Raw genomic sequence first — 17,728 nt, 5'->3', positions numbered from 1 at the left:
TTAAGAGTAGGTATCTTCCCTAGAAAACCTTAAGTTGCAAATGTTCCCCATATCAATCAAGTTTTTTTTAAAAAAAATATATTTTATTGATTTTTTATAGAGAGGAAGGGAGAGGAATAGAGAGTTAGAAACATCCATGAGAGAGAAACATCGATCAGCTGCCTCCTGCACACCCCCTACTGGGGATGTGCCCCCAACCAAGGTACGTGCCCTTGACCGGAATCGAACCTGGGATCCTTCAGTCCGCAGGCCGACACTCTATCCACTGAGCCAAACCGGTTAGGGTTCAATCAAATTCTTGAGAGAGGAAGATCTTTGCAAGCCCTGGGCCTCCATTTCCTGGAGGATAGATACTCTGGCAGTACAGAAACAATAGGGCTGGGATTATTTGAATCTTTGTGAGCCAGTCTCTGTCTAGATAGCCCTGCCTCTTCTCAGAACCAGCTATATTTCTATTTCCACAAGTGAGGACCTGGCACTAAACCGGATTTCCAGGCATTTGGGAGGATGGTTTTAAAAGTAAGTTCTGAGCATCTTCCTGTACACAAAACCTTGCTGGAGACACTGGAGGAAGAAAGGATGAATAATGGGACAAAGTTACTTTTTTTAGAGAGCTTTCTGAGGAGACAATAAATAAACCCAGGACATAGTTATAAACCCAGAAGTAGAATCAAGTAGATATGAAATAATAACTGAATAAATGCATTTAATAAATGAAAGGAGTTGGTAAGAGAGCACATATCCAAAGCTCTGTATATGTTGAAGGGAGAGGGAAGCTGGTTAGTCATGTTTTGACCTGAAGCTGGGCTTTGAAATTTAGAGGTTATAATGTGCTCAAGTGGAAAGGATAATGTGAAGGGGAAAATGGCCACCATGAAATTTCCAGTGGAACCTGATTTGCCTTCTGAGACTGATTTTTTTTTTTTTTAAGAGAGAATGAGAGAGAGAGAAGAAGGGAGAGGGAGACATTCAGCCAACTGAGCCACACTGACCAGGGCTTCTGGGACTGATTTTTAAAACAAATATAACTCACACACTATAAAATATATCTTTCTAAAGTGTACAGTTCAGTGTCTTTTATATATTCACAAAATTGTACAACTATTACCTTAGTTTAAATCCATAACATTTTGTCCTGGCTGGGTAGCTCAGTTGGTTAGAATGTCATCGTGATACATCAAGGTTGTGGGTTCAGTCCCCAGCCAGGGCACATACAAGAATCAACCAATGAATGCAAAAATAAGTGGAACTACAAATTGATGTTTCTCTCTCTAAAATCAACTTAAAAACAAAATAAATAAGCCCAGAACATTTCATACTCTGAAAGAAACTCTATACCCATTAGCAGTAGAACTAAAATTTCTAAAACAGCAATCTAGGCCAGGGAAAGTTGGCAAGAAATGCTGACGGAAACCCCACTCTGGGTAATAGTAAGAAAACTTTACAGACCTCTGGCTGGTGTGGCTCAGTTAGCTGGAGCAGTCTCATACAGTGTTTCTCTCCCTCCCTTCCTCCCTCTCTGAAATAAAAAAATAAAGTTTTACAGAGATTAAAACAAAAAACATGTCAAAAATAAAAAGGTCTGGCCCTAACCGGTTTGGCTCAGTGGATAGAGCGTCGGCCTGCAGACTGAAAGGTCCCGGGTTTGATTCCGGTCAAGGGCATGTACCTTGGTTGTGGTCACATCCCCAGTGGGAGGTGTGCAGGAGGCAGCTGATGGATGTTTCTAACTCTCTATCCCTCTCCCTTCCTCTCTGTAAAAAATCAATAAAATATATTTTTAAAAAAATAAAAAGGTCTGGGACCCTCATGGTCTGATGCCTAAGCCAGCTTACATTTAGCCATCTGATTTGATGATGTTCCAATCCACACCATATACTTAAAAAAAACACAACTTTATTGTTGAAAGTATTACATATGTCCCCCCCCCCCGCCATTGTCCCCGTCCAGCCCAGCCCACCCCCACCCCAGGCCCTCACCTCCCCATTGTCTGCGTCCATGGGTTATACATATGTACATACAAGGTCTTTGGTTGATTACCTCCCACGCCCCCTCCCCTCCCCTGCCTTCCCTCCAAGATTCCACCCTCTGTTCCATGCCCCCATGTCTCTGGATCCATTCCTTTCATCAGTTTATTTTGTTAATTAGATTCCACATCTGAGCAATCCACACCATATACTTTTTTTTTTCACACCATATACTTTTAAAAAATATATTTTATTGATTTCAGAGAGGAAGAGGGAAAGAGATAGAAACATCAATGATGAGAGAGAATCATTGACCAGCTGTCCCCTGCATGCCCTCTACTGGGGATTGAGCCAAAACCCCGGCTTGTGCCCTTGACTTGACTGGATCAAACTTGAGACCCTTCAGTCTGCAGGCCTGCGCTCTATCCACTGAGCCAAACCAGCTAGGGCCACACCATGTACTTTTAAAATCCTTCAACACCAACATGCTCATTTCTTTCCCCACATAGGGCAACCATGAGTGGTGTAGGGAGGCTGAGAGAAAAGAAAGGAGTTCCTTTCCCAGTACCTACCCCTTTAAGAGAAAGTTACCAGACCTGTCTGGTAAGAGAAACCGGGTCACTTTCAGAGCTGAGGGGGAGTCACTTGCCCTACCTCTGAGTCTCTGCCAGGTTTGGAAATCCAACACACTTCCAGGAAAGGAGGGGAGAAAACAGGGGCTCAGAAGGCATCGCTGTGGTCTTGCCAACTTCCCCTGTAGAATTACTACTCTGATAAGAGCCCTTCAATTTTGAGTCTCATGGGTGTGGCTAAATTTGGGCTCTGGGAACCTGATGGGGCTGGACTGAGTTCCCCCAATCATGCCAGGTGAGCAGTGACCACTTGAAGTCAGGCCAGCATCCTGGGGTGGCCCAGTGAGCATGCAGATCAGCTGCTCCTCAGAACTGGGTCTGACTGATGATTCTGATTTTAAAAATATATGTATATTTTTATTGATTTTATTGCTATATATATATATTTATTATCAGTATCATTATTATTATTATTATTATTATTATTATTATTATTATTATTGAGGGAGAGAGATGGAAACATCAATGATGAGAGGGAATCATTGATCGGCTGCCTCCTGCACGCCCCCTACTGGGGATCGAGCCTGCACCCGCGCTTTCAGACCTGGTGCTCAGTGCTGCTCACTACAGCGCATCCCGGCGGCGCTGTCCTCGGACCTCAGAGACTTCACTGTTTCCTGTCCCCTCAGCGTGAGGAGCAGAGGAGCCGCCTTTGCGCTACCCCACCCTCTGGGGCTCCTCAGGACCCTTCAGTCCGCAGGCCTACGCTCTATACACTGAGCCAAGCCGGCCAGGGTGATGATTCTGCTTTTGGCACAGAAATGCTGGGTAAATCCTAGACTACTGATGCTAGAAGGATTGATAATAGCTAACATGCACTGTGAACTACTTTAAGTGCATTTATTTTCTCAAACTTCATAGCAATTCTTAAGAAGAGGAAAGTACTACTTTTTAATCCCCACTTTATAAATGGGGACACAAAAGTAAGCAAGGTAAGAGCCTTGGCCGAGACAGGCTGGGAGTCAAGCCCAGGCAGCTTGACTGCAGAACCCAGATTCGTCGGTGTTCGTTAGAGAGCCTTTAGTTCAAGCCCCTTTGGTGCAGAAGGGGAAACTGAGGCGCAGGGAGGTATAAAAAGACTTCCAAGGTCGCACAGCCAAGTCTTGGGACACAATCTAAGTCTCCCGGCCCCCCTTTCAGGCTGCCTGGACTTTGGTGTGTGGTGGAGACGCCTTGGTGGCCTTTTCCAGCCGTCCTGTCAGCCGGGAGCCGTCGGTTAAGCAGATGACTCAAAGGGAGGGGACTGCTTTTTCCACACCGCCCCGTCCCGCCGCTCTGCGCTCTGCGGATGCCTAGCTCTCCGGCCCGGCGGGTAGCAACTTGTCTGAGTGAAACCGGAGCGCGCCGCCCCTGGCGTTCGGGGTGGTGGGGGCGCCTCAGCCCTGCAGGGGCGTCTCCGAACCCTCCAGGCCCGGCGGGCGTCGGGAAGACGCGCAGCAGCGCGCGGCCGCCGCTCACGCTCTCATTGGCCAGTATCTGAGCATCTCCCGCCCGTGATTGGACGCTACCGGCCTCGGGCCCGCCTCCAGCCCGGGCTTTTAAGGCGGGACCGAGGAAGGCGCCTGCAGAGTCGGGAGTGTTGCTTCTGGGCCTGAGGTAGCGGGTGGGCTGCCGGGGACCGGCCTCCGCTCCCCAGCTCGCGCCTCCTCTCCGCCAGCCCGTTTCGTTTGGTCCCGTCTGCGCACGCTCGGGGGCGTTCCCCTCACTTCAGAGCTGGGCTTTTCCTGGCGGCGTCACGCCCCTGCCTGAGATCGGAATTCCCGCCTCAGATCTGCGCGTCTAAGGGGACTACCCCCCCACCCTCCACCCGCGCTTTCAGACCTGGTGCTCAGTGCTGCTCACTACAGCGTATCCCGGCGGCGCTGTCCTCGGTCCTCGGAGACTTCACTGTTTCCTGTCCCCTCAGAGCTGAGGAGCAGAGGAGCCGCCTTTGCGCTACCCGACCCTCCCGAGACCAGACCGGCTTGTTTGGGGCCCGACGGGGAGATCCTGTCCCCTAGCCGCTCGCCGGGAGTCACCGGCCCCAAAGTCTGGCCTGCGGGTCACTGAGCCAACCCCATGGGAGGTTCGGGCCCTAAATCAGAGGTCCCAAGTCAGGCTTTCTGTAAATCATACACCAATCCCAGTCCCAGCCCTCTGCCAATAACTGGAAAAGACAAGGGGGATTGTCACAGGGGAACTTTATTGAGAGGAAACATGGTCACACTCAGCAGACATGCTTTCCCTCTCATTCTGGTCTCTCTGTCTCTCTGTCTCTCTCTCTCTCACACACACACACACACACACACACACACACACACACACACACAACTCATCTCCAGCCTCTGCCATACGGTCCAGTTCTCAGCCACTGGGTGGGACACTCCTCAATTCCTAAGATCCAGAGGCAGCAGGGGCAGGAGGGAGTCAAGAGGGGGGAAGAGGCAGAAGTAGCCTGGTTCACGGGTAGGGTCTGGAGGGGACGCAGAGAGCAGGGCTGGGTGGAATGGCCAGTGGTTAGGAGAACCCGACAGCTGCAGGAAGAGTGGGATCCAATGGCTCCAGGGGGCCTCAGCTCTGCTGGTCCCTCACCATGGAGCCTCTCTGAGCTGGGGCAGAGCATTCAGGGAGAGGGTCGGGCCTCCCACCCCATGCTAGTCCTCTCTGCTGGGGGGGGGGGGGGGGGACTGGAGCGGGCAGGGCAGGGCAGGGAGGGTAACAGCATGGCTCAGCTCTGGGGCTCCTCAGGTGCCTCGCCCGCCTCTTCCCCAGCGTTGTCGGCCGTCCACAGAGTCAGGTTGTCTCGCAGCAGCTGCATGATGAGGGTGCTGTCTTTGTAGGAGTCCTCACTGAGCGTGTGCAGGTCAGCCATGGCCTCATCGAAGGTGGTCTTGGCCAGTGAGATGGCCTCCTCAGGGCTATTTGCGATTTCATAGTGGAAAACGGAAAAGTTCAGGGCCAGGCCCAGGCGGATGGGGTTGGTGGGCGGCATCTCCTTCTTGCTGATGTCCATGGCCTCCTGATAGGCTGACCGGGCAGAGTCGATGATGCGCTTCTTGTCATCGCCGGTGGCAACCTCGGCCAGATAGCGGTAATAGTCGCCCTTCATTTTCAGGTAGAAGACCCGGCTTTCGGCGTCACCGGCCTCCTTGATGAGGTGGGAGTCCAGCAGGCCCAGCACGGTGTCGCACACGCCCCGGAGCTCAGTCTCCACCTTCTCCCGGTACTCTCCCACCTCTGGGCCCTTCTCCTCCGAGCCCTCCTCATGGCCTTTCTGTTCGATACTGGACAGGACCCTCCAGGCAGCCCTCTGGCCACCCACCACGTTCTTGTAGGCCACGGACAGCAGGTTTCGCTCTTCGCAGGAGAGCTCCTCGCCCTTCTCCACAGCACTCTTCATGAAGGCTGCCATGTCCTCATAGCGTTCGGCCTGCTCTGCTAACTTGGCCTTCTGGATCAGACTTGCTCTCTCCATAGCTCAGCTCTGGGGACAGACAGACAGGCGGCAGGCTAAACGGCTGCCTCGGGACCAAGCAGGATTCTGTGCTTCCCCAGATCCCTACCTGCCTTTTGGCTGGATGGCCTGGCCCAGAGCAGGGTGGGGTGGGGAGGGGCAGAGGGCGGGACTGAGGCTCTGGACCTACCGCCTCTCCTCTTCTCCCCACACCCTTTCCGGCTCTTCCTTAAAGGTAAAAGGGCTCGGATGTGGGGTGAGTCATCGGGACAGTCAGCAGGAGAAATCTGGGTGTTGGCTCCACCTGCACAGGCACCTTTCCAGGCTCCAAGCTGCCCCCTCTTGTTCAGGGCTTCCATTACATGGGTGCCCACATGAGGTAGCTGCCCCAGTTTCTCAAATCAGATTCTTCTTCACGATGTCCTTCCAGGGACAAAGGATGGCTCAGCCACCAGGCTGCATCAGCCTAGGCAGACCCCATAAAGCCAAGTGCAGGAGGATGGGGTTCTTATTCCTGCCAGATAGGTTCCCCCCTTGGTTCAGGTGAGAGGACTCATGTGTAGCTAGGGCTCCAGTTACCCAACCTTGGTATCCAGTATCCAAGCTAATCCCTATGATGTCTCCGTGAGGTGGGCAGGACTATGACTACTACCCCATTTTAGAGACAGGAATACTAAGGCTCAGAGAGGGATGAGATTTGCTCAAGGTCACACAGCCATTAAGTCCCCTGCATCCTACTTCCTTGACTTCTCTCCCATCAAGCCCTCTGGTTTGTGAGCTCCAGGATGTATTTAGAAGTGTGATCCAAGCTTCTTGAAAGGGTTCCATCCCCCATCCTCACTCTCCCTCAGGATCCTGTCCCCTCTGAACTCCCAGAATGCACAGGTGGCAGCTTTCAGGGTGCCACTTAATGAGGTGTTTAATGAGCAGCCTCTGACGCTCCAGCCCAGCCGTCGTAATTATTCACTCAGTAGGTTTGTTGGACACCTTTCCCATCACAGCACAATTTTCCCTTTCAAGTTGGTGGCCTGTTGCCACTTGTTTGAGGACTTACCCTCTGGCTCTCCATGCCAGGTCACCTGCCCCCTCCAAGTCACCAGCCATCCTGTATGAGTGGGGCTCACAGAGGGTGGGGGCCCAGATGCTGGCTGGCCCACTTTCCTGCCTGACTCAGCTCACCCTCTGTGAGAGGCTGGGAAGCAGGCCACCTGGGTGCTCAGCCCAGTTTGGTTCCCCAGGGGGGACGCTAGCAACTGGGGAGAGAGACAGGGCTAAGAAAAAGGAGGTGACACATACCATTTAGTTTATGGGGCAGTAGTCCCAGCTGAGGACTGCCTCCCAAAGCCTGACTCTCAGAAGTTTTCCTGCCCCTTCCCTTTGACCATGGCCCCACCTCTGACCTCTGGCATGGATGGAGAGGTCTCTGTTGTCAACCTTCTGTCCCTGTTAGCTGGGTGGTAACTTATTGTTAGCTGTCCTCGTGTCAGTCAAGGGTTTCTTTCATCTAAAGGTGTTGGCACTGTGCCCATGAAGGTGGGTTCCTGCTTATCTGCCCCACCCCTAGCTATAGCTCAGATGGGGCTCAGGGGTGGGGCTCCCCTCACTGGGATCTAGCCAGCTTAACCCTGGAGCCAGGACCATGTCACAGGCATGTCCTTCCCTGGGTTGTTCTTGTTGTCTGAACTCCCATCCTCCCCTTCTGGAGGGAGGGAAGCCTAAGCCAGAACTCTGAGGCTCCAAGATGAGATCTGCCCCTTAGAAGGAAAAACAGGGACATATCTGGGCTAATGCTATAGGTTTTCCAAAGAAGCAGAAGGGATTTTAGGCTTAATATTTTGAAGGCTTTGCTCCATCCAGACAGAAAATGATGGAAAGGAAATACTAGTACACTAAAATACAACTTACTGAGGGTATCTTTAGGGAGTGAAACTGACTTTTTTCCTTTTCCTATTCTACTCAAATAATCAATCATGAATGTGTATTATTTTTCTGAGAGATAGAATAGCCAGTATATCTGGAATCAGACCAGGCAGGTTCAGTTCTTACAAGCTGTTGTGGCCTTTGCCAAATGACTTAATAACCTCTGTGTGCCTCAGTGTTCCTAAGTATAAAATGGGGTTGTGAGGATTAAATGAGTAGATGGAAAGTACTTACTTGAGTGGATGGTAACTATTATTATCATGTAGAAAAATATCCAACTTTATTATTATAAAAATATACACTCACAGCATGAACATGGATCTGAGGCCTACGAAATGAGGAAGGGCCCCTCACCAGGCCTCGGCCAAAGACCAGAGCCTGCCCAGCTGGGTGTCCATATGGGAAGGAAGACGGATGAATGGTCAGATACGCTCACTCAGTACTGCCTTCTCCTTCTCCATCTTGGACATTCCTCTGGCCTATGAAAACCGTGGGCCCTCGAGGACCTTCTTTTGATTAGTCACCCAGCCCAGGCTTTCCAAGTTGTGAGGGAAAGCTGGAGGTTCCAGAACAACATAAACTTGGGACCTGGCAATTTTGGAGCTATTTCAGTCTCTTGGGAGTATTCTCTTTTCCATCACTCAAACCTGGAGACCTGGTGGCATGCCCTCAGCACAGACCCTGGGCAAGAGAAAGGAAGCCCCTCACTCCCCTTTCCCTGCTGAATCTGGGAGTCAGGCTGCCTGACATCTCCTGCTGGCTCTGGCCTGTCGATTCTGAGATCCTGAGATCCTGACTCAGATCCTGTCTGATGCACCTCCCTTTGCCTCCAGGCTTCCATTTCCCAAGTCCAGAAGCCCAGGCAGGCAGGAGGCAGCAGGCAGCAGGCAGGAGGCAGCAGGCCCCGGCAGGGCACTGAGTTCCACAGTCAGCTGCCTGAGTCAGCAGGACAGGAGCTGGGGATGCAGCCCAAAGGGGCTTTCCTCATCTTGCCTACCTCCCACCCTTCTGTATAACATCCATCCTACCAGCATGCTTAAGGCCTCTGGTCCCAGAGACAACCTACCCTTAGCTGGTAAACAGGCTTTCGAGGGTTGTAGCAGAGAGAGGAAGGCAGCAACTAGTTGTCTATCTCTACTGAGAACAGAGGACAGGGCTCTGATTGCAGCAGGAAGGACTGTTAAGATTCCAGGAAGAACTTCCTAGGACATTTTTCCGGTTTTAGAATGACCAAACTAAACAGGTGATCATCTTCTCCCCCTAATTATAAGCTAGAGTTCAGTTATCCAGTCAAGAGCTCACTCTACTAGTTGCCTTTGGTGGGGGGATTAGATTACTTTTAAGTGAGTCAGCTGTCCTGAGACTTTTCCTCCACAAGACACTGCTATTTAGAGTATCCCACATTTCCTAGACCAGTCCAGTCTAGAACATGGTGTGGAATTTTTGGAAAGAAAATGGAATGAGTTCAGGGTGTGGGACAGCATTCCAGCTCAGTTATAAAGCCTTGGGCAGGTTCCTTCCTCTGGGCCTGTTTCCCCATAGGTTCAAGGAGGCCTCACAGATCTTCTCTAAGCCCCCTGCTGGCTATGGATGACATTCTCTAATTTTAGGGTTTTTCCTCTTGAGATTCCCTTCTCCTGAAGCAGCAGTATTCATTCTTTGGGTAGTGCAGAAGGGTTAGAGGTCAGGGCAGAGATCAGATTCAAATACTGAATTTGCTACTTTATCAGCTGGGAGACCCTGAGCAACTCCTATGCCTTCCTTGAGCCTCAGTTCCCTCATCTGTAAAAAGGCTGACAGCACTTTCTTCATAGGTTTAGGTGAGAAAATGGGCCTGGCACTTGGCAAGTCCTTGCTAAATGGCTACTGTAGTTATTATTATTACTATTATTTAGCTCCTAGCATACTGTGTGTGTATCTTGATGTAGGGAAGCATCTGGGAGAGGGAAGGCTCCATGAGAGTGTTACCCTGGGCTAAGCTCAGTTCAGGGGTGTGACAGTCCCAGACTGGAGTCAAACCCTCTGTCTCAGCCAAGGCCGGGACCTTTCAGAGTTCAGAGGTCAGCTAAGGCTTAAGGTGTCTGGACTGAGACCAGGAGTTCTGGAGGGGCACAGTGAAGAGATGCTGGTCATTCTTCCTGTGTCACTTCTGGCTTTGTTATATATATATATATATATATATATATATATATATATATATTTATTTATTTTTAGAGAGAGGGAGAGCAAGAAACATTAATTTGTTGTCCACCCATCCATACATTCATTGGTTGACTCTTGTATGTGCCTCAACTGGGGATGGAACCTGCAACCTTGGCATTATCGGGACAACACTCCCATCAACTGAGCCACCCAGCCAGGGATGCCGTGCCTTTTAAAAATCTCCAAACAGCACTGACCAGCTGGAACAAAGCTGGCAGCTGTAAGCAGTGGTTCTCCTGCACACTCATCACAGGCCCCACCCCCAGGCCCCCAAAAAGGGTGGCACCAGACAGCCAAAGATATGGCAAGAAGAGGGAAATCTTTATTTTGGTTTAAAAAAGGTACAGGACAGCAGATAAGCAGCCCCCAGCCATGGGGCAGATTTCGGAGGCCCAGCCCAGTTCCCTTTAATTCCTCTGAACAAGGGGCTGCCAGAACTAGCTCAGTCCCTCAGTGCCTGGAGCAAAGGGTACAAGCATCTTCCTTGCAACCTTTCTACTCAAGTGCTGGGGTGGAGGGGGCCGTGGGAACAGTGTCAAACCAGTTATGCTTAAAACTGTTACCAAACTTGTTCAGCAGCGTCATCAACCATAACACCCCAGACAGCTCCTCAAGAAACCTGCTCAGCTCGACTATGGCTATGCCTGATTCTGGGGGGCAGGCTGTAAGGCAAGATTCCTAAAGAGTCTTGACACCTTACAAATCTGGGGAAGGGGAAGTAAGGTGGAAGAGGAGAGGGTGAGTTTCAGCATAGTATTACATCATTGTGCTGACAGCTGCGTTATGGCTTTTCTACACTCTGGCCAGCATGGAGTGGGGATGGGGGCAAAGAGGTCAGTCCCCTGGCCCCTATGGGGGGACCCTAGAAAGTACACATGTGGGGCAGGCTTGGGGGTAGACCCTGTAGGCACAGATGGTGGCAGATGGGCCACAGGTTAGGCAGGTGGAGGTGCCAGGTGCTTGGCTCCCCCCAGGCCACTCCTGGAGAGGAAGAGAGCAGCAGTCCTCAGGAGGTCCTTAAGCCCCCGCACACACTGGAGATCCCGGGCAAGACAGCAAAGAAGGAGAAGAGAGAGGGTTAGTGGATTGGGAGGAAAGAGGAGGCCTATAGGGGTTCCACAGCACCTGCCTCTTCCCCAGAGAAAGGCCTCTTCCCCACAGGAGGACCAAGGCTTGGGCAGCAGGCAACGAAGCAGGAGAGAAACGGGCAGGTGAGAGCAAGCTCAGCAGGGACAGAAAGCCAGGACACAGTGTTAGTGATCAAAGGCCCCTGTACACCAGGACACCACCAGAATAGGCCCAGGCATCTGAGAGCAGGTACGCCATCCTTTCCCCACCCTCACCCTTCACCTCCTGCGTCAGTCGGAGAGCTGTTGTGTGCGAAGCTACTTCCTTATCCGGAGGGGGGCTGGGCTCTTCGCCCTGACCCCATCCCTCTGCTCAGGAGGGGGAGCCCTGGGGACCCTACCACCAACAGCATACACACCACACCACACACCAGACAGATGAATGGGCTCCATGGGGTTGTGAGGCATGCGATGAGGATGAGATGGTGTGTGAGGGGAGCGGGCAGTGCTGGCTGACAGGGGAGAGATGGTCTTACCAGCTAACCCTCTGCAAAGAGGACTGTTAGCTCCCCTCAGGCTGTGCAGGAGATGGCAAAATCCTGACAGGTGTCCTCCTGGAGGAGATACCAGAGAGGTGGGCCAGTGTTATGAGGTGTCTGGCTGGGCTCTGCTGCCCAGACGGAGGTGAGGGCCAGGAAGGCTCCAGCTCTCAAACTGGAATCTACTGTCTCATAAACATTTTCTTAGCTGAGCAGTCACTGAAGGTCAGAGTAGAAAGAGAGCAAGGAACAAGAACTTGGGGGTCTTCAAGCCCCTGTGGCAGGGGAAGGTGGAGGGGACAGGCAGCCTCTTCTTACACGCCTATCTCTAGCTGCAGTCCTCTCTGTTCTGCCTCCAGCAGACAGACTCCAGCCGGGAGAGAACTTTAGCCAGGTCGGTGGGCTGCCTGCCTTCTCTCTGTATCCCCAGGAAAGAGAAAGTTTGACTGAAAGAATAGACGGCTGCCATTTGGGGCCTCAGCAAAGAAGAGCAAACAAAAACCAAACCAAAGCAAATCAACTCTTAAAAACAAAAGTTTTATTACAAGCAGGAACAAAGAATACTAGCTTAAATAAAAGTCAGATGGGAGTCAACCTCCTCTAGCCAGCTTCCTGCTCCCCTCCCAGTGCCAATACAGCGTGGCGTGGGGCACTAAGGCTGGGTGAAGGGAAGCTATTTTCCCAGAGGAGACCTGTGGCTGCCACTTCTCAGCTGCCTGTGACACACTAGCCTCTGGAGCAAGGAAGGGCAAGATAAGGGGACTTCCTATGTCATTTTCCAAGGACTTCAGCCCATTTGAAGGGCCAAGGAGGGGAAGAGAGGAACAATTTCCTATATATTTTGACAAAAAACTATAGTTCCCAGCAGAGGAGGGACATCCTCTGAGTTTCTGGCCTAGATTTAGGCCAATTTCACTCTCCTTGGCCCACCTTGTCCCTTCATTCCTGAGGCCTCCATTTGGCAGATTCCCTGTCCTTTAGCCCTTGGCACTGGGTCCCATACTGGGGCTTGGAGGAGGGGGTGTGGCTTGTAGGGTGGCAGCCGCTCCTCCCAGCCATTACCCCATGCACCACACCCAGCCTCAGCCTGTCTAGGCAGATCCCAGCTGGAAGCCTGACCTGGGGGGTTGGGGGTGGCTGAGTCCCCAGCCACTGGCTGTCTGAAGTCCCTCGAGGAGGGGAAGGAAGGAGGATGTGGGCTGAGCCACAGCAGGAGCCCAGGGGTCTCTTGTAACCACTGCGCACATTCCTTGTCCCCATGGCTCAGGCCAGTACTGCTGTTGCTGGCTGACACTGGAGGGGGATGGTGAGGAGGAGGGTAGCCCAGGGGATGTGGGGAAGTGGGAGCCAGCCACATTTGTACAAGGGCAAGCATACACACACATACACACACACACACTCACAGTCAAAAGGTCTCTTGTAATAAACTTATTAAAATCAATTTGCCTTCTGATAACCCTTAACCTGGCACTACACAGACAGAAAAATGGCTGACTTTTTAAGAATTCTTCTTCCATTTTAAAAAATGTAGAAAAGAGGTCTATAAAATTGTGCAAAATACCCAGCATTAATAAACCCGTTTCAAGTATTGCCAGCATGAGTATTACCTACCCATCCCAGACCTGACTTGGGAAAGGGATGGGGGGGCCAGCCTGGGATCCCATAGAGAACCCTCTATGGGCGGAGAAATGGCAAGGCCCCACTTCCTAGTGTGCTTCCCAGGAATCATGCTGGAGCTGAGGTCTTGGGTGCCTGGCCAGCTGGTTTGGCTTCCTCTGACACAGGCTACCCCATCCCCCTCACCCCTATCCACCTCCAACTCTGCCTTCTCTACCTAGAACCCAGCTCTATCCTATTGGCCAACTCCATATAAAAAAATAAAAACTGAAGAAAAAGAATGAAGGAGCTGGCAAACCAAAGTAGCCCATGGAAACATCCTGTCCCATATCCCGCTGTCCAAGGCCACTGCTCCTGGGTCTTGTTTCACCCCAGAACCTCAGCTCAGCAGGGCTCAGCAGCTTCCCCAACTGGGAGGCATTACACTCAGTCCGCACCCTCACTCACACAGGGCTCGCCCTGGCACAGAGACTTGGTGTGGTTCTCTGGGCACCTGGCCCTGGCCTCTCTATCCTGTCACTCCTGCCACTGAACAGCTGGGGGGATCTCATGCCTAAGGCCGTGGGAATCTGGGTTTGAGGAGCAGAGGGTACAGCCATGGAACAGTGTGGGGACAGCACGCAGGGTGGGAAATAAATACGAAAAGACTTGAGTCTTTGGTGGCTCTACTTCCCTTGGGTGGAATGGGGAGGGTCCTGGCAGGTGTGGAGTACGGCAGGTGAGTGCGGAGGGCAAACAGGCCAGCAGGTGGCAAGTACTGAGCCAGGTTCAGGGGTGGCCTCCTACCATGCTGGCATCGGCCTTGGCTCCACAGGCTGGCTCGTCGCTTCTGATGGGCGAGGGCAACAGGGTGTCAGGCTGCACAAATCCCCTCCGGTCAATCAGGCTTCAAAAACACAAGGTGGACATGTGAGGGCTCTGCCTGACACCAGGGCTCCAGACTGGGGGCTGGATGGCAGAGACTTGGTGTGGTCCTCTGGGCACCTGGCCCTGGCCTCTCTATCCTGTCCCTCTCGGGGGAATCTCACACCTAAGGCTGTGGGAACCTGGGTTTGGGGAGCAGAGGGTAGAGCCATGGAATGGTGTGGGGACAGCACACAGGGTGGGAAATAAATGGCCCGGGAAGTCCAAGACCTAGAAAGGAGCTAGATGGGAGCTAATTGGCAGTGGACACTGGGAACAAAACTTCCTAAGGGAAGTCCAAGACCTAGAAAGTCTGAGGAAAAGGGAGCTGTCTTCCCACTGGGAGCTCAAGACTCCTTCCTTTCAGAAGGGCCCTTTCTCCACACTCTGGACACCTGGCTTTTGGCCATAGAATTTATTCACTGTTAATTCAAACTAGCTCACCTTTCTGTGTGGCTGCCAAGAAGCCAGGCTGCAGGCGAGAGGAAAAGGATGAAAGGGCATTTGGAGATAGTGCGACTCCTACTGTCCCTTTTCTGGCAGAATTAATTGGTGGGAGGAGAAGGGGACGGTGTGGGAAGTTTTGTTCCCAGTCTCCACTGCCAATTAGCTCCCATCTGGCGCCCTCTGCTGTCAGGATGGATGGGGCGCTTCGTAGCAGGGCTGAACCACCAGGGCTTTCTCCTTCTAGGAGGGAGAATGGAGCCCGCCCCCCCAGTCTGGCCAGCAGCACCAGAAGGGCAGCGTTGCTCAAACGTGGCCAAAACATTAATTGTGGTTATCCCTGGCGAGAAGATTACATGTGAGACCTAATACTCTTCTTTTTCATATTTTGTACTTAATTTTTCTCTACAATGAGCACATGACTTAAAATTACAACGCTCCATGGAACTCCTTTATGTGACAAATGCCCTGAGAGCATTCAGCAGAGGATGGGGACAGAGGAGTGTAATGTGGGGAGAGGTCTGCTGATTCCAGAACCTCTTTGAGAGATGTGGACTCACAAGGTCACCCCGTCTCACCTGGGAGGTAGGGGGCCGCAGAGCACAGCACAGCAGTTGGTGATAACACTTTTATGGCTGTAGGGATTGACAGAGGCCTCGCCACCTCTCTTGCTGGACCACGAGCCTTTGATCTGCAAGTAGAAGGTCTGGGTCAGATACCTATCTCCCTTTGCTTGCTTTTCTAAAAGGGGGGTCTAGAGGCATGGGAAAACTGGCAAATTCTGAAACCAGTTCCAACTAGACTACTGGAGAGGACATGTCTTTAACCGGGGCCATTCAGAGAGAATATGGGGGACTTCTGAATGGTGGGGGCACCTAGCAAAGAGGAGGAGGCCCCAAACAGGAGAGAAGACAAGGGAGAGCCACAGAAAAGCCTCCAAAGAAACTTTTTGGGTGCATCCTCCCTTCTCTGGCCAGCCTCCTAAGGTGGAGGGCAGGACAAGGGCTCGGGCTCGAGCTGCCTTCCCTGCCACTGACTCACTGCATAACCCCGGATAGATCACTACTTCTCGAATCCTCATTTGAAAAATAGGGAACTCTCTGATACCAACTTTTCTGATAGCACTGTTGGAGCATCAGACGAAATCTTGCCCATCTCTAGCTCTGTGAAGTCTACCATCGAAGGCACTGAGGAGTTCAGCAGTGAAGGACACCTGCTTAACTTTAACCCAGAGATTTCCAAATTTATTTGGCTATATCAGTCCTCTTTACATAACCCCCTAGTTATATCCTACAGAACCAGCACCCAGGAAACCACCTTAGGAGTCAATGCTCAAACAATGCTTGTTTGTGAGGGTCTGTAAGGCAGCAGGTAGGGAGAACTGATGGAACCTCAGGGTCCTGTCCTGGCTGTCCCGCTCAATAAGGAAGCCCCAGGGAGCCTCGAGGACACCTCAGAATAGTCACACCTCTGCTGTCTTCAATTGCAGCAGGGGATAGTGAGCATGGACATGGCGTCTGGGTGAAATCCTGGCTCTATCCCTTCCCAGCTGCATAATCTTGGGGCAAGTCACTCAGCCATCAAATGGAGAAAAAGCATCCCTCAGAGTTGGCAAAAGGACCCAAAGAGATGATGGGAACTGAAAGAACTCTGGACACAACCATGTGCTGGCCAAATGTAATGACTATTATGGTACAAGTGCTGCTTTTCTGGGGTTAGGGAGAAAGCATCTTGGGGGCCCCGGGAGCCTGCACTGAGCGCCAAGACATGTGGGGGCCTCAGAAGCCTGCGCTGGGTCTCTCAGGGCCAAGCCAGGAGCCCCGAAGGAGCTGTCTGGCTGCCTATCATCTCCACCCACGTTTCCCCAGCAGTCTGAGAGTCAGGGCTGCCCTGCTGCCACTCCGGCTCAGTCAGCCCTGCCTCTTGCCAAGGGTCCTGCCTGGAAACAGGGGTTGCTCCAGCTTTACTCACATCTTCGTTAGTTGTCAGGTTGGAGGCGACGAGGTAAGTGTGAAACCCTGAGAGGCCCAGGATGGACCAGATGGAGAAGAAGCAGATCACCAACTCCAGCACAGTAAGCAGGCGGTCAAAGACCCACAACCAGGATCAGGGCTGGGAGCCTCCCCTGCGCCTGGGATCTTGCCACGCCCAGCCTTTCTCCCCTCTCCTTCCCCAGAAAGGAAATAAGTGTGTAACCTTCCTATGGCCAGTCACCACCTCTCAGCAAGATCACCTCCTGGGCCTCAAGAAGGGTCGAAGAGCTCCCCTCAAGAGCAGGACGAGCCCAGGGTGATGGGCAGTAGTTGGAACTGAGGGTTCCAAGCACCAAGAGCTGTGGACGTGGTCCAGGGAGCTTGGTGCCTTAAGGGAAGACAGGGACTGTGGCTCCCGGGAGTTCCCGGACACCCGTCCCACAAGAGCCCATTTAAGATCAGCTCAAGCCTGGGTGTATATTGGATTCTAAGGACAAACACCTGCTCTACATCACTGCCCTCTGTTTATAGGATGAGCTGTGGGAACCCACCCCAGGGACGGGCCTCAGTTCCCACCAGGCTGCCCACTAGCAGACAAAGGCAAAGGATATCTTGCTGGTGTCTCCTTCAGAGTGGAGAGGAAGTTGCTTCCCTGAGAGCCTGGAAGAAACAGGAGAGGACACGGCTCAGAGGGACGGTGACCACAGCTCCTCAGCCTGGCTGAGCTGGCTGGCCCGCCCTCTGCCTATCCTTGCTCCCACTGCCACTGCCAACTCACGGAGCGTCAAGTGGGTGACCACGCAGGCGAAGATGAAGGCCGTCAGGAATGAGAGGGAGAGAATAAACGCATAGAAGAAGCGGTAGTTCCGTCTTCCCACACAGTTGCCCACCCAGGGGCAGTGATGGTCAAACCGTTCTGGAAAGGGGCCAGGGGAGAGGGGTTAGTGCAGGCCTGGCTGGCAACCAACCAGCACAGGTGTTCAGAGGCCTCACACCTTGGCTGGCTTTCCCACCCCCTCACTCTCTGCACC

At 52.3% G+C, this 17,728-nt stretch overlaps 2 protein-coding genes across 5 annotated transcripts in view; both read right to left on the bottom strand.

Moving 5' to 3' along the window:
• Positions 1–4,763: 4,763 nt before the first annotated feature.
• The window catches only part of ZDHHC18 (zDHHC palmitoyltransferase 18), a 34,950-nt gene continuing 21,985 nt past the window's right edge, over positions 4,764–17,728 (bottom strand). The window contains exons 4-10 of one of the 4 annotated variants that reach the window (XM_080656569.1): positions 17,476–17,613; positions 17,309–17,357; positions 16,696–16,798; positions 15,303–15,415; positions 14,164–14,263; positions 11,758–11,835; positions 10,455–11,188 (exon numbers count right to left, since the gene is read on the bottom strand). In XM_080656569.1, coding sequence (XP_080512695.1) covers positions 11,794–11,835; positions 14,164–14,263; positions 15,303–15,415; positions 16,696–16,798; positions 17,309–17,357; positions 17,476–17,613 — 545 coding nt within the window. In that variant the 3' untranslated portion in view covers positions 10,455–11,188; positions 11,758–11,793. Of the gene's footprint in view, positions 6,063–10,454; positions 11,189–11,757; positions 11,836–12,281; positions 14,264–15,302; positions 15,416–16,695; positions 16,799–17,308; positions 17,358–17,475; positions 17,614–17,728 lie in introns of those variants that run through there. The other 3 variants (XM_080656571.1, XM_080656568.1, XM_080656570.1) reach the window with 3 other exon arrangements.
• SFN (stratifin) lies at positions 4,769–6,053 on the bottom strand (the record flags this gene model as incomplete). Its single annotated transcript, XM_080656573.1, has 1 exon — positions 4,769–6,053. One exon carries the CDS (start codon positions 6,051–6,053, stop codon positions 5,307–5,309), a length of 747 nt encoding a protein of 248 aa, XP_080512699.1. The 3' UTR covers positions 4,769–5,306.

This window comes from Plecotus auritus (assembly GCF_963455305.1).
Source record: "Plecotus auritus genome assembly, chromosome: 2".
NCBI classification, from domain to species: domain Eukaryota; kingdom Metazoa; phylum Chordata; class Mammalia; order Chiroptera; family Vespertilionidae; genus Plecotus; species Plecotus auritus.
Note: the sequence above shows the minus strand (reverse complement) of the source record. Positions and strands in the feature narration are given on the sequence as shown.